Source organism: Pleurodeles waltl, chromosome 9 (genome assembly GCF_031143425.1).
Source record: "Pleurodeles waltl isolate 20211129_DDA chromosome 9, aPleWal1.hap1.20221129, whole genome shotgun sequence".
NCBI classification, from domain to species: Eukaryota; Metazoa; Chordata; class Amphibia; order Caudata; family Salamandridae; genus Pleurodeles; species Pleurodeles waltl.
Window position 1 is genome coordinate 1186546973 of NC_090448.1, and position 17781 is coordinate 1186564753.

The 17781-nt window shown below is 53.3% G+C and overlaps 1 protein-coding gene across 3 annotated transcripts in view; it reads right to left on the reverse strand.

Annotated features, from left to right (window-relative positions):
* Positions 1-17781, reverse strand: part of SLC25A21 (solute carrier family 25 member 21) — a 688489-nt gene that overhangs the window by 70579 nt on the left and 600129 nt on the right. For all 3 annotated transcript variants that reach the window (XM_069209140.1, XM_069209141.1, XM_069209143.1), the window contains one exon: positions 17596-17697. In XM_069209140.1, coding sequence (XP_069065241.1) covers positions 17596-17697 — 102 coding nt within the window. The remainder of the gene's footprint in view (positions 1-17595; positions 17698-17781) is intronic.

The following is a 17781-nucleotide window of genomic DNA, read 5'->3' on the forward strand; positions in this document are numbered from 1 at the left end:
CAGGGCCATTAGCAGACACATTCACAATTCTTCTGTCAGCACAGGGCCATTACCTGACACCTTCACACTCTGCAGTCACCACAGTGCCATCACAGACACCTTCACAACTCTGCAGTCACCACAGGGCCATTACCAGACACCTTCACACTCTGCAGTCACCACTGTGCCATCACCAGACACCTTCACAACTCTGCAGTCAGCACAAGGCCATCACCAGACACCTTCACAACTCTGCAGTCAGCACAGGGCCATTAGCAGACACATTCACACTATGCAGTCAGCACAGGGCCATTACCAGACACCTTCACAACTCTGCAGTCAGCACAGGGTCATTACCAGACACCTTCACACTCTGCAGTCACCACAGTGCCATCACAGACACCTTCACAACTCTGCAGTCACCACAGGGCCATTACCAGACACCTTCACACTCTGCAGTCACCACTGTGCCATCACCAGACACCTTCACAACTCTGCAGTCAACACAGGGCCATCACCAGACACCTTCACAACTCTGCAGTCAGCACAGGGCCATCACCAGACACCTTCACAATTCTGCTGTCAGCACAGGGCCATTACCAGACACCTTCACACTCTGCAGTCGACACAGGGTCATCACCAGACACCTTCACAACTCTGCTGTCAGCACAGGGCCATTACCAGACACCTTCACAACTCTGCTGTCACCACTGTGCCATTACCAGACACCTTCACACTCTGCAGTCAGCACAGGGCCATTACCAGACACCTTCACAACTCAGCTGTCACCACTGTGTCATCACCAGACACCTTCACAACTCTGCAGTCAGCACAGGGCCATCACCAGACACCTTCACAACTCTGCTGTCAGCACAGGGCCATTACCAGACACCTTCACAACTCTGCTGTCACCACTGTGCCATCACCAGACACCTTCACAACTCTGCAGTCAGCACAGGGGCATTACCAGACACCTTCACAACTCTGCTTTCACAACTGTGCCATCACCAGACACCTTCACAACTCTGCAGTCAACACAGGGTCATTACCAGACACCTTCACACTCTGCACTCACCACTGTGCCATCACCAGACACCTTCACAACTCTGCAGTCAACACAGGGTCATCACCAGACATTGTCACAACTCTGCAGTCACCACTGTGCCATCACCAGACACCTTCACAACTCTGCAGTCAACACAGGGTCATTACCAGACACCTTCACACTCTGCAGTCACGACTGTGCCATCACCAGACACCTTCACAACTCTTCAGTCAGCACAGGGCCATTAGCAGACACATTCACAATTCTGCTGTCAGCACAGGGCCATTACCTGACACCTTCACACTCTGCAGTCACCACAGTGCCATCACAGACACCTTCACAACTCTGCAGTCACCACAGGGCCATTACCAGACACCTTCACACTCTGCAGTCACCACTGTGCCATCACCAGACACCTTCACAACTCTGCAGTCAACACAGGGCCATCACCAGACACCTTCACAACTCTGCAGTCAGCACAGGGCCATCACCAGACACCTTCACAATTCTGCTGTCAGCACAGGGCCATTACCAGACACCTCCACAACTCTGCAGTCAGCACAGGGCCATCACCAGACACCTTCACAACTCTGCAGTCAGCACAGGGCCATTACCAGACACCGTCACACTCTGCAGTCACCACTGTGCCATCACCAGACACCTTCACAACTCTGCAGTCAACACAGGGCCATCACCAGACAACTTCACAACTCTGCAGTCAGCACAGGGCCATCACCAGACACCTTCACAATTCTGCTGTCAGCACAGGGCCATTACCAGACACCTTCACAACTCTGCAGTCAGCACAGGGCCATTACCAGACACCGTCACAACTCTGCAGTCACCACAGGGCCATCACCAGACACCTTCACAACTCTGCAGTCAGCACAGGGCCATCACCAGACACCTTCACAACTCTGCAGTCACCACAGGGCCATTACCAGACACCTTCACAACTCTGCAGTCAGCACAGGGCCAGTACCAGACACCTTCACAACTCTGCAGTCAGCACAGGGCCATTACCAGACACCTTCACAACTCTGCTGTCAGAACAGGGCCAGTACCAGACACCTTCACAACTCTGCAGTCAACACAGGGCCATTACCAGACACCTTCACAACTCTGCTGTCAGAACAGGGCCATTACCAGACACCTTCACAACTCTGCTGTCACCACTGTGCCATCACCAGACACCTTCACAACTCTGCAGTCACCACAGGGCCATCACCAGACACCTTCACAACTCTGCAGTCAGCACAGGGGCATTACCAGACACCTTCACAACTCTGCAGTCACCACTGTGCCATCACCAGACACCTTCACAACTCTGCAGTCAACACAGGGTCATTACCAGACACCGCCACAACTCTGCAGTCACCACAGGGCCATTACCAGACACCTTCACACTCTGCAGTCAACAAAGGGTCATTACCAGACACCTTCACAACTCTGCAGTCAGCACAGGGCCATCACCAGACACCTTCACAACTCTGCAGTCAGCACAGGGCCATTACCAGACACCGTCACAACTCTGCAGTCACCACAGGGCCATTACCAGACACCTTCACACTCTGCAGTCACCACTGTGCCATCACCAGACACCTTCACAACTCTGCAGTCAACACAGGGTCATCACCAGACACCGTCACAACTCTGCAGTCACCACTGTGCCATCACCAGACACCTTCACAACTCTGCAGTCAACACAGGGTCATTACCAGACACCTTCACACTCTGCAGTCACCACTGTGCCATCACCAGACACCTTCACAACTCTGCAGTCAGCACAGGGCCGTCACCAGACACCTTCACAACTCTGCAGTCAGCACAGGGCCATCACCAGACACCTTCACAACTCTGCAGTCAGCACAGGGCCATCACCAGACACCTTCACAACTCTGCAGTCACCACAGGGCCATCACCAGACACCTTCACAACTCTGCTGTCAGCACAGGGCCATTACCAGACACCTTCACAACTCTGCAGTCAGCACAGGGCCATCACCAGACACCTTCACAATTCTGCTGTCAGCACAGGGCCATTACCAGACACCTTCACAACTCTGCTGTCAGCACAGGGCCATTACCAGACACCGTCACAACTCTGCAGTCAGCACAGGGCCATTACCAGACACCTTCACACTCTGCAGTCACCACTGTGCCATCACCAGACACCGTCACAACTCTGCTGTCAGCACAGGGCCATCACCAGACACCTTAACAATTCTGCAGTCAGCACAGGGCCATCACCAGACACCTTCACAACTCTGCAGTCAGCACAGGGCCATCACCAGACACCTTCACAACTCTGCAGTCAGCACAGGGCCATTACCAGACACCATCACAACTCTGCAGTCACCACTGTGCCATCACCAGACACCTTCACAACTCTGCTGTCACCACTGTGCCATCACCAGACACCTTCACAACTCTGCTTTCACCACTGTGCCATCACCAGACACCTTCACACTCTGCAGTCACCACAGGGTCATTACCAGACACCTTCACAACTCTGCTGTCAGCACAGGGCCATTACCAGACACCGTCACACTCTGCAGTCACCACTGTGCCATTACCAGACACCTTCACAACTCTACAGTCAGCACAGGGTCATTACCAGACACCTTCACAACTCTGCTGTCAGCACAGGGCCATCACCAGACACCTTCACAACTCTGCAGTCAGCACAGGGCCATCACCAGACACCTTCACAACTCTGCAGTCAGCACAGGGTCATTACCAGACACCGTCACAACTCTGCAGTCACCACAGGGCCATCACCAGACACCTTCACAACTCTGCAGTCAGCACAAGGCCATCACCAGACACCTTCACAACTCTGCAGTCAGCACAGGGCCATTAGCAGACACATTCACACTCTGCAGTCAGCACAGGGCCATTACCAGACACCTTCACAACTCTGCAGTCAGCACAGGGTCATTACCAGACACCTTCACACTCTGCAGTCACCACAGTGCCATCACAGACACCTTCACAACTCTGCAGTCACCACAGGGCCATTACCAGACACCTTCACACTCTGCAGTCACCACTGTGCCATCACCAGACACCTTCACAACTCTGCAGTCAACACAGGGCCATCACCAGACACCTTCACAACTCTGCAGTCAGCACAGGGCCATCACCAGACACCTTCACAATTCTGCTGTCAGCACAGGGCCATTACCAGACACCTTCACACTCTGCAGTCGACACAGGGTCATCACCAGACACCTTCACAACTCTGCTGTCAGCACAGGGCCATTACCAGACACCTTCACAACTCGGCTGTCACCACTGTGCCATTACCAGACACCTTCACACTCTGCAGTCAGCACAGGGCCATTACCAGACACCTTCACAACTCTGCTGTCACCACTGTGTCATCACCAGACACCTTCACAACTCTGCAGTCAGCACAGGGTCATCACCAGACACCTTCACAACTCTGCTGTCAGCACAGGGCCATTACCAGACACCTTCACAACTCTGCTGTCACCACTGTGCCATCACCAGACACCTTCACAACTCTGCAGTCAGCACAGGGGCATTACCAGACACCTTCACAACTCTGCTTTCACCACTGTGCCATCACCAGACACCTTCACAACTCTGCAGTCAACACAGGGTCATTACCAGACACCTTCACACTCTGCAGTCACCACTGTGCCATCACCAGACACCTTCACAACTCTTCAGTCAGCACAGGGCCATTAGCAGACACATTCACAATTCTGCTGTCAGCACAGGGCCATTACCTGACACCTTCACACTCTGCAGTCACCACAGTGCCATCACAGACACCTTCACAACTCTGCAGTCACCACAGGGCCATTACCAGACACCTTCACACTCTGCAGTCACCACTGTGCCATCACCAGACACTTTCACAACTCTGCAGTCAACACAGGGCCATCACCAGACACCTTCACAACTCTGCAGTCAGCACAGGGCCATCACCAGACACCTTCACAATTCTGCTGTCAGCACAGGGCCATTACCAGACACCTCCACAACTCTGCAGTCAGCACAGGGCCATCACCAGACACCTTCACAACTCTGCAGTCAGCACAGGGCCATTACCAGACACCGTCACACTCTGCAGTCACCACTGTGCCATCACCAGACACCTTCACAACTCTGCAGTCAACACAGGGCCATCACCAGACAACTTCACAACTCTGCAGTCAGCACAGGGCCATCACCAGACACCTTCACAATTCTGCTGTCAGCACAGGGCCATTACCAGACACCTTCACAACTCTGCAGTCAGCACAGGGCCATTACCAGACACCGTCACAACTCTGCAGTCACCACAGGGCCATCACCAGACACCTTCACAACTCTGCAGTCAGCACAGGGCCATCACCAGACACCTTCACAACTCTGCAGTCACCACAGGGCCATTACCAGACACCTTCACAACTCTGCAGTCAGCACAGGGCCAGTACCAGACACCTTCACAACTCTGCAGTCAGCACAGGGCCATTACCAGACACCTTCACAACTCTGCTGTCAGAACAGGGCCAGTACCAGACACCTTCACAACTCTGCAGTCAACACAGGGCCATTACCAGACACCTTCACAACTCTGCTGTCAGAACAGGGCCATTACCAGACACCTTCACAACTCTGCTGTCACCACTGTGCCATCACCAGACACCTTCACAACTCTGCAGTCACCACAGGGCCATCACCAGACACCTTCACAACTCTGCAGTCAGCACAGGGGCATTACCAGACACCTTCACAACTCTGCAGTCACCACTGTGCCATCACCAGACACCTTCACAACTCTGCAGTCAACACAGGGTCATTACCAGACACCGCCACAACTCTGCAGTCACCACAGGGCCATTACCAGACACCTTCACACTCTGCAGTCACCACTGTGCCATCACCAGACACCTTCACAACTCTGCTGTCACCACTGTGCCATCACCAGACACCTTCACAACTCTGCAGTCACCACAGGGCCATCACCAGACACCTTCACAACTCTGCAGTCAGCACAGGGGCATTACCAGACACCTTCACAACTCTGCAGTCACCACTGTGCCATCACCAGACACCTTCACAACTCTGCAGTCAACACAGGGTCATTACCAGACACCGCCACAACTCTGCAGTCACCACAGGGCCATTACCAGACACCTTCACACTCTGCAGTCACCACTGTGCCATCACCAGACACCTTCACAACTCTGCAGTCAACACAGGGTCATCACCAGACACCTTCACACTCTGCAGTCACCACTGTGCCATCACCAGACACCTTCACAACTCTGCAGTCAGCACAGGGCCGTCACCAGGCACCTTCACAACTCTGCAGTCAGCACAGGGCCATCACCAGACACCTTCACAACTCTGCAGTCAGCACAGGGCCATCACCAGACACCTTCACAACTCTGCAGTCACCACAGGGCCATCACCAGACACCTTCACAACTCTGCTGTCAGCACAGGGCCATTACCAGACACCTTCACAACTCTGCAGTCAGCACAGGGCCATCACCAGACACCTTCACAATTCTGCTGTCAGCACAGGGCCATTACCAGACACCTTCACAACTCTGCTGTCAGCACAGGGCCATTACCAGACACCGTCACAACTCTGCAGTCAGCACAGGGCCATTACCAGACACCTTCACACTCTGCAGTCACCACTGTGCCATCACCAGACACCGTCACAACTCTGCTGTCAGCACAGGGCCATCACCAGACACCTTAACAATTCTGCAGTCAGCACAGGGCCATCACCAGACACCTTCACAACTCTGCAGTCAGCACAGGGCCATCACCAGACACCTTCACAACTCTGCAGTCAGCACAGGGCCATTACCAGACACCATCACAACTCTGCAGTCACCACTGTGCCATCACCAGACACCTTCACAACTCTGCTGTCACCACTGTGCCATCACCAGACACCTTCACAACTCTGCTTTCACCACTGTGCCATCACCAGACACCTTCACACTCTGCAGTCACCACAGGGTCATTACCAGACACCTTCACAACTCTGCTGTCAGCACAGGGCCATTACCAGACACCGTCACACTCTGCAGTCACCACTGTGCCATTACCAGACACCTTCACAACTCTACAGTCAGCACAGGGTCATTACCAGACACCTTCACAACTCTGCTGTCAGCACAGGGCCATCACCAGACACCTTCACAACTCTGCAGTCAGCACAGGGCCATCACCAGACACCTTCACAACTCTGCTGTCAGAACAGGGCCATTACCAGACACCTTCACAACTCTGCAGTCAGCACAGGGGCATTACCAGACACCGTCACAACTCTGCAGTCACCACAGGGCCATCACCAGACACCTTCACAACTCTGCAGTCAGCACAGGGCCATCACCAGACACCTTCACACTCTGCAGTCAGCACAGGGCCATTACCAGACACCTTCACAACTCTGCAGTCAGCACAGGGTCATCACCAGATACCTTCACAACTCTGCAGTCAACATAGGGCCATCACCAGACACCTTCACACTCTGCAGTCACCACAGTACCATCACAGACACCTTCACAACTCTGCAGTCACCACAGGGCCATCACCAGACACCTTTACAAGTCTTCAGACAGCACAGGGCCACGACCAGACACCTTCACAACTCTGCAGTCAACACAGGGTCATTACCAGACACCGTCACAACTCTGCAGTCAGCACAAGGTCATTACCAGACACCGTCACAACTCTGCTATCAGCACAGGGCCATTACCAGACACCTTTACAACTCTTCAGACAGCACAGGGCCATCACCAGACACCTTCACAACTCTGCAGTCAACACAGGGCCATCACCAGACACCTTCAGAACTCTGCAGTCAACACAGGGCCATCACCAGACACTTTCACAACTCTGCTGTCACTACACTGCCAAGACCAGACTCCTTCACAGTATTTCTTCAGTCACCACAGTGTCAACACCAGATACCTTCACAACTCTGTCGTCACTCAGTGCCAAGACCAGACTCTTTCACAATATTACTTCGGTCACCACAGTGTCAAGAACAGATACCTTCACAACTCTGCTTTCACTACAGTGCCAAAACCAGACTCCTTCACAATATTACTTTGGTCACCACAGTGTCAAGACCAGACACCTTCACAACTCTGCAGTCATCACTGTGCCATCACCAGACACCTTCACAACTCTGCAGTCACCTACATGCCATCAGCAGACACCTTAACAAATCTGTTGTCACCACCATACCATCACCAGACACCTTCAGAACTCTGACTTCACCACAATGCCAAGACCAGAAACCTTCACAAGTCTGTCACCACAGTGCCAAGATCAGACTCCTCCACAACTCTGCTCTCACCAAAGTGCCAAGACCAGACTCCTTCACAACTCTGTAGTCACTACCAAGACCAGACTCCTCCACAACTCTGCTCTCACCACAATACCATCGCCAGACACCTACACAACTCTGCTGTCGCCAGTGTCATCAAAAGACACCTTCACAGCTCTGCAGTCACTACAGTGTCAACACCATACGCCTTCACAACTCTGCAGTCAACACAGGGGCAGGACCAGACACCTCCACAACTCTGTTGTCAGCCTCGGTATCAAGACCAGACACCTTCACAGCTCTGCAGTCACCACTATACCAACACCAGACACCTTCACGGCTCTGCAGTCACCACTATACCATCACCAGACACCTTCACAGCTTTGCAGTCACCACCGTGTCATCACCAGACAACATTCACAATCTGCTGTCGCCACAGCCTCATCACCAGACATCCCCAAAACATCTCTGCTTTCACCACAATCCCAACACCAGACACCTTCACATTTCTGTTGCCACTGCACCTCATCATACAGAACACACTTTCCACACACCCCTGCATTCTCACCAGACCAACTATACAGAACACACTTTCTACACATCCCTGCCCCCTTAACAGACCAACTATACAGAACACACTTTCCACACACACCCGCACTTTGAGACCAACTATACAGAACACACTTTCCACACACACCCTGCACTCTCACCAGACAAACTATACAGAACACACTTTCCACACACCCTGCACTCTCACCAGACCAACTATACAGAACACACTTTCCACACACCCTGCACTCACACAGACCAACTATACAGAACACACTTTCCACACACCCCTGCAATCTCAGCAGACCAACTATACAGAAAACACACTTAACACACACCCTGCACTCTCACCAGACCAACTATACAGAACACACTTTCCACACACCCCTGCAATCTCAGCAGGCCAACTATACAGAAAACACACTTTCCACACACCCTGCACTCTCACCAGACCAACTATACAGTACACACTTTCCACACACCCGCACTCTCATGAGACCAACTATCCAGAACACACTTTCCACACACCCTGCACTCTCACCAGACCAACTATACAGAACACACTTTCCACACACCCTGCACTCTCATGAGACCAACTATCCAGAACACACTTTCCACACACCCTGCACTCTCACCAGACCAACTATACAGAACACACTTTCCACACACCCTGCACTCTCACCAGACCAACTATACAGTACACACTTTCCACACACCCCTGCACTCTCACCAGACCAACTATACAGTACACACTTTCCACACATCCTGCACTCTCACCAGACCAACTATACAGTACACACTTTCCACACACCCGCACTCTCACCAGACCAACTATACAGAACACACTTTCCACTCACCCTGCACTCTCACCAGACCAACTATACAGAACACACTTTCCACACACCCGTTCTCTCATGAGACCAACTATCCAGAACACACTTTTCACACACCCTGCACTCTCACCAGACCAACTATACAGAACACATTTTCCACACACCCTACACTCTCACCAGACCAACTATACAGAACACACTTTCCACACACACCTGCACTCTCAACAGACCAACTATACAGAACACACTTTCCACACACCCCTGCACTCTCACCAGACCAACTATACAGTACACACTTCCCACACACCCTGCACTGTCACCAGACCAACTATACAGAACACACTTTCCACACACCCTGCACTGTCAACAGACCAACTATACAGAACACACTTTCCACACACCCTGCACTCTAAACAGACCAACTATACAGAACACACTTTCCACACACCCACACTCTCACCAGACCAACTATACAGAACACACTTTCCACACACCCTGCACTCTCACCAGACCAACTATACAGAACACACTTTCCACACACCCGCACTCTCATGAGACCAACTATCCAGAACACACTTTCCACACACCCTGCACTGTCACCAGACCAACTATACAGAACACACTTTCCACACACCCTGCACTCTCACCAGACCAACTATACAGAACACACTTTCCACACACCCCTGCACTCTCACCAGACCAACTATACAGTAAACACTTTTCACACACCCTGCACTCTCACCAGACCAACTATACAGTACACACTTTCCACACACCCGCACTCTTGCCAGACCAAATATACAGAACACACTTTCCACACACCCTGTACTCTCAACAGACCAACTATACAGAACACACTTTCCACACACCCGCACTCTCATGAGACCAACTATCCAGAACCCACTTTTCACACACCCTGCACTCTCACCAGACCAACTATACAGAACACACTTTCCACACACCCTGCACTCTTACCAGACCAACTATACAGAACACACTTTCCACACACCCGCACTCTCGTGAGCCCAACTATCCAGAACACACTTTTCACACACCCTGCACTCTCACCAGACCAACTATACAGAACACACTTTCCACACACCCTGCACTCTCACCAGACCAACTATACAGAACACACTTTCCACACACACCTGCACTCTCACCAGACCAACTATACAGAACACACTTTCCACACACCCTGCACTGTCATCAGACCAACTATACAGTACACACTTTCCACACACCCGCACACTCACCAGACCAACTATACAGTACACACTTTCCACACACCCGCACTCTCACCAGACCAACTATACAGAACACACTTTCCACACACCCTGCACTCTCACCAGACCAACTATACAGAACACACTTTCCACACACCCTCACACTCACCAGACCAACTATAAAGAACACACTTTCCACACACCCGCACTCTCATGAGACCAACTATTCAGAACACACTTTTCACACACCCTGCACTCTCACCAGACCAACTATACAGAACACACTTTCCACCCACCCTGCACTCTCACCAGACCAACTACACAGTACACAATTTTCCACACACAGCTGCACTCTGAACAGACCAACTACAGAGAAAACACACCTGCACTGTAATGTGGTGTTGTATTTGTGTCCCCTGGTGGCACTGTACATATGTTGTGTTGTGCTTGTGTTTTCTGTACTCACATCCCCAGTTGTTACTTTGTGTTCCCAGGTGGTACTGTCATCATGTCCACAAGTGGTAGTGGTCCCATGTCTATAGATGGTACTGTCCTTCTGTCCTAAGGTGGTAGTCTTCCACTTATCCAGGCGATTCTGCTCCCATGTCCCCAGGTGGTACTGTCCTCCTTCCTTACTAGGGGATTCATCTTCCATGTCCCCAGGTGGTACTGTCCTCCTTACCAGGGGATTCATCTACCATGTCCCCAGGTGGCACTGCCCATCTCACCAGGGGATTCATCTCCCATGTCCCCAGGTGGTACTGTACTTCTTACTAGGGGATTCATCTCCTATGTCCCCAGGTGGTATTGTCCTCTTTACCAGGGGATTCATCTCCCATGTCCCAAGGTGGTACAGTCCTCCTTTCCAGGGGATTCCGCTCCCATGTTCCCAGGTGGTACTGTCCTCCTTACCATGGGATTCATCTCCTATGTCCCCAGGTGGTACTGTCCTCCATACCAGGGGATTCCGCTCCAAAGTCCCATGGTGGTATTGTCCTCCTTACCAGGGAATTCCGCTCCAAAGTCCCCAGGTGGTACTGTCCTCCTTACCAGGGGATTCATCTCCTATGTTCCCAGGTGGTACTGTCCTCCTTACCAGGGGATTCATCTCCCATGTCCCCAGGTGGTAGTCTCCCACTTATCCAGGTGATTCTGCTCCTATGTCCCCAGGTGGCACTGTTCTCCTTACCAGGGGATTAATCACCCATGTCCCCAAGTGGTACTGTACTTCTTACTAGGGGATTCATCTCCTATGTCCCCAGGTGGTACTGTCCTCCTTACCAGGGGATTCATCTCCCATGTCCCCAGGTAGTACTGTCCTACTTACCAGGGGATTCATCTCCCATGTCCCCAGGTGGTACTGTACGCATTACCGGGGATTCATCTCCCATGTCCCCAGGAGGTACAGTCCTCCTTTCCAGGGGATTCCGCTCCCATGTTCCCAGGTGGTACTCTCCTCCTTACCAGCGGATTCATCTCCCATGTCCCCAGGTGGTAGTCTCCCACTTATCCAGGTGATTCTGCTCCTATGTCCCCAGGTGGTACTGTCCTCCTTACTAGGGGATTCTGCTCCCATGTCCCCAAGTGGTACTGTCCTCCTTAGCAGGGGATTCCGCTCCAAAGTCCCCAGGTGGTACTGTACTTCTTACTAGGGGAGTCATCTCCTATATCCCTAGGTGGTACTGTCCTCCTTACCAGGGGATTCATCTCCCATGTCCCCAGTTGGCACAGTCCTCCTTTCCAGGGGATTCTGCTCCCATGTTCCCAGGTGGTACTGTGTTCCTTACTAGGGAATTCTGCTCCCATGTCCCCAAGTGGTACTGTCCTGATAACCAGGGGATTCCACTCCAAAGTCCGCAGGTGGTACTGGCCTCCTTACTAGGGGATTCATCTCCTATGTCCCCAGGTGGTACTGTCCTCCTTACTAAGGGGATTCATCTCCTCGGCACTGTCCTCCTTACAAGGGGATTCATTTCCCATGTCCCCAGGTGGTACTGTCCTCCTTACTAGGGGATTCTGCTCCCATGTCCTCAGGTGGTACTGTCCTCCTTACTAGGGGATTCTGCTCCCATGTCCCCAAGTGGTACTGTCCTTACCAGGGGATTCCGCTCCAAAGTCCCCAGGTGGTACTGTCCTTCTTACTAGGGGATTCATCTCCTATGTCCCCAGGTGGCACTGTCCCCCTTACCAGGGGATTCATCTCCCATGTCCCCAGGTGGTACTGTCCTCCTTACCAGGGGATTCTGCTCCCATGTTCCCAGGTGGTACTGTCCTCTTTACCAGGGGATTCTGCTTCCATGTCCCCAGGTGGTACTGTCCTCCTTACTAAGGGATTCTGCTCCCATGTCCCCAAGTGGTATTGTCCTCCTTACCAGGGGATTCCGCTCCAAAGTCCCCAGGTGGTACTGTCCTCTTTTTCAGGGGATTCTGCTCCCATGTCCCCAGATGGTACAGTCCTCCTTTTCAGGGGATTCATCTCCCATGTTCCCAGGTGGTACTGTCCTCCTTACCAGGGGATTCCGCTTCCATGTCCCCAGGTGGTACTGTCCTCCTTACCAGGGGATTCCGCTCCCATGCCCCCAGGTGGTACTGTCCTCCTTTCCAGTGGATTCTGCTCCTGTGTCCCCATGTGGTACAGTCCTCCTTACCAGGGGGTAACGCTCCCATGTCCCCAGGTGGTACTGTCCCCATGTCCCCATGCAAGTGATACTGCTCCAATGTCTACAAGTGGTAGGGTACCTGTGCCCACAGGTGGTACTTTCACTATTTTCCAAGGTTATATTGTGGTTTTGTTCTCAGACTATACAGTACTCATGTCCTCAGGTGGTACTCTGTGTTCCCAGGTACAGTGTCCCCATGTCCCCCGGTGATACTGCTCCCATGTCTATAGGTGGCACTGTACCTGTGTTCTCAGGTGGTACTCGGGATTCTCAGGTAGTACTGTCCCCATGTTCTCTGGTGGTACTGTTCATGTGTTCCCTGGTGGTACTGTCCCCATTGCTCCCTAGTGGTACTCTCCCCGTGTTCCATGGTGGTACTGTCCCTGTGCTCCTGCGTAGTATTTTTCCCACGTTCCCTGGCGGTACTGTCCCCAGGTGGTATTGTGTTGTGTTCAGGGGTGGTGCTGTCCCCGTATTCCCTGGTGGTACTGTCTATGCGTTCCCTGGTGATACTGTCAATGCGTTCCCCGGTGGTACTGTACCTGGTTCCCTGGTGGTACTGTCCTAGTGTTCCCTGGTGTATTGTCCCCATGTTCCCTGGTGGTACTGTCACCAAGTGCTACTGTGTCATGTCGAGTGGTGGTACTGTCCCCATGTTCCCTAGTGGTACTGCCCCATGTCCCCAGGTGGTACTGTCCTAGTGTTCCCTGGTGGTACGGTCCCCACCTTCCCTGGTGATACTGTCCCTGCATTTCCTGGTGGTACTGTCCCCATGTTCCCTGGTGGTACTGGCCCCATGTTCCATGGTGGTACTGTCAATGTGTTATCTTGTGGTATTTTTCCCACGTTCCCTGACGGTACTATCCCCAGGGGGCACTGTGTCGTGTCCAGGGTGGTACTGTCCCTGTGTTCCCTGGTGGTACTGTCCATGCGTTCCCTCGTGATACTGTCAATGCGTTCCCCGTGGTACTGTACCTGGTTCTCTGGTGGTAGTGTCCTAGTGTTCCCTGGTGTATTGTCGCAATGTTCCCAGGTGGTACTCTCACAAGGTGGTACTGTTTCATGTTGAGTGGTGGTATTGTCCCCGTGTTCCCTGGTGGTACTGTCCATGCGTTCCCTCGTGATACTGTCAATGCGTTCCCCGTGGTACTGTACCTGGTTCTCTGGTGGTAGTGTCCTAGTGTTCCCTGGTGTATTGTCGCCATGTTCCCTGGTGGTACTGTCACCAGGTGGTACTGTGTCATGTCAAGTGGTGGTACTGTCCCCGTGTTCCCTGGTGGTACTGTCCCCATGTCCCCAGGTGGTACTGTTCCAGTGTTCCCTAGTGGTACAGTCCCCACGTTCCCTGGAGATACTGTCCCTGCATTTCCTGGTGCTACTGTCCCCGTGTTCCCTGGTGGTACTGTCCCCAGGTGGTACTGTCCCCGTGTTCCCTGGTGGTACTGTCCCCATGTCCCCAGGTGGTACTGTCCCAGTGTTCCCTGGTAGTATGGTCCCCACGTACCCTGGAGACACTGTCCCTGCATTTCCTGGTGGTACTGTCCCCGTGTTTTCGGGTGGGACTGACCCCATGTTCCCTGGTGGTATTTTCCCCGCTTTTCCTTGTGGTACTGTTCCCAGGTGGTACTCTGTCATGTCCAGGGGTGGTACTGTGCCAGTGTTACCTAGTGGTACTGTCCCCAGGTGGTACGGTGTCTGTGTTTCCTGGTGGCACTGTCCCTGTGTTCCCTGGTGATACTGTCCCTGCATTCCCTGGTGACACTGTCACTGCATTCCTTAGTGGTACTGTCCCCGTGTTCCCTGCTAGTACTGCCCTATTGTTTCCTGGTGGTAATTGCCCTGCGTTTTTCTGGTGGTACTGTTCCCGGGTGGTACTGTGCCATGTCCAGGGGTGGTACTGTCCCAGTGATCCCAGGTGGTACAGTCCCCATGTCCTCAGGTGGTACCATCCCTGTGTTCCCTGATGGCACTGTCCCTGGCATTCCTTGGTGGTACTCTCCCCGCGTTCCCTGGTGGTACTGTTCCCAGGTGGTACTGTGCCAGAGGTGGTATTGTGCAAGTGTTCCCTGGTGGAACTGTCCCCATCTCCTCAGGTGGCACCATCCCTGTGTTCCCTGATGGCACTGTCCCCATGTTCCCTGGTGACACTGTCCCTGCATTCCTTGATGGTACTGTCCCGCATTCCATGGTAGTACTGTCCTCAGGTGGTACCATCCGTGTTTTCCCTGATGGCACTGTCCCTGTGTTCCTTGGCAGTTCTGTCCTCGCGTTCCCTGGTGGTACTGTTCCCTTGTGGTACTGTCCCCATGTACTCAGTTGGTACCATCCCTGTATTCCCTGATGGCACTGTCCCCATTTTCCCTGATTGTACTGTCCCTCCGTTCTGTGGTGACACTGTCCCTGCATTCCGTGGTGGTACTGTCCCTGTGTTCCCTGGTAGTACTGTCCTAGTGTTCCCTGGTGGTATTGTCCCTGTGTTCCCTAGTGGTACTGTTCCCAGGTGGTACTGTGCCATGTCCAGGGGTGGTACTGTCCCAGTGTTCTCTGGTAGTACTGTCCCCATGTCCTCAGGTGGTACCATCCCTGTGTTCCCTGGTGGCACTGTCCCCATGTTCCCTGGGGGTACTGTCCCCACATTCCCTGGTGGTACTGTTCCCTTGTGGTACTGTCCCCATGTACTCAGGTGGTACCATCCCTTTGTTCCCTGATGGCACTGTCCCCATGTTCCCTGGTTGTACTGCCCCTCCGTTCCCTGGTGACACTGTCCCTGCGTTCCGTGGTGATACTGTCCCTGTGTTTCCTGATAGTACTGTCCCAGTGTTCCCTGGTGGTACTGTCTCCATGTCCCCAGGTGGTACCATTCCTGTGTTCCCTGATGGCACTGTCCCCATGTTCCCTGGGGGTTCTGTCCCACGTTCCCTGGTGGTACTGTTCCCTTGTTGTACTGTCCCCATGTACTCAGGTGGTACCATCCCTGTGTTCCCTGATCGCACTGTCCCCATGTTCCCTGGTCGTACTGTCCCTCCGTTCCCTGGTGACACTGTCCCTGCGTTCCGTGGTGATACTATCCCCATGTTCCCTGGTAGTACTGTCCTAGTGTTCCCTGGTGGTACTGTCCCCATGTCCTCAGGTGGTACCATCCCTGTGTTACCCGATGGAACTGTCCCCATGTTCCCTGGGGGTAGGGTCCCCACGTTCCCTGCGGATACTGTTCCCTTGTGGTACTGTCCTCATGTCCTCAGGTGGTACCATCCCTGTGTTCCCTGATGGAATTGTCCCCATGTTCCCTGGTTGTACTGTCCCTCCGTTCCCTGGTGACACTGTCCCTGCATTCCGTGGTGGTACTGTCCCCGTGTCCCCTGGTAGTACTGTCCTAGTATTCCCTGGTGGTACTGTCCCCATGTTCTCAGGTGGTATCATCCCTGTGTTCCCTGATGGCACTGTCCCCATGTTCCCTGGGGGTACTGTCCCCACGTTCCCTGCGGGTACTGTTCCCTTGTGGTACTGTCCCCATGTCCTCAGGTGGTACCATCCCTGTGTTCCCTGATGGCACTGTCCCCATGTTCCCTGGGGGTACTGTCCCCACGTTCCCTGCGGGTACTGTTCCCTTGTGGTACTGTCCCCATGTCCTCAGATGGTACCATCCCTGTGTTCCCTGATGGCATTGTCCCCATGTTCCCTGGTTGTACTGTCCCTCCGTTCCCTGGTGACACTGTCCCTGTGTTCCGTGGTGGTACTGTCCCCGTGTTCCCTGGTAGTACTGTCCTAGTGTTCCCTGGTGGTACTGTCCCCATGTCCTCAGGTGGTACCATTCCTGTGTTACCTGATGGCACTGTCCCCATGTTCCCTGGGGGTACTGTCCCCACGTTCTCTGCGGGTACTGTTCCCTTGTGGTACTGTCCCCATGTCCTCAGGTGGTACCATCCCTGTGTTCCGTGGTGGTACTGTCCCCGTGTTCCCTGGTGGTACTGCCCACATGTGGTCCTGTACCTGTGCGCCACGGTTGGCCTGTAAGCTGACCTTCACCACCTCGAAGGGGTTGACCACCACTGCCTCGGTCAGTCCTGAGCCCAGCCCGGCCATGGCAAACACCTGGAGAGGAGAGAGCAGAGGAGGTTGGCAGTGCCATGGAGAGAGGGGCCTTGAGTGCACGGAGAGGAGCTGGGATGTCCCTCA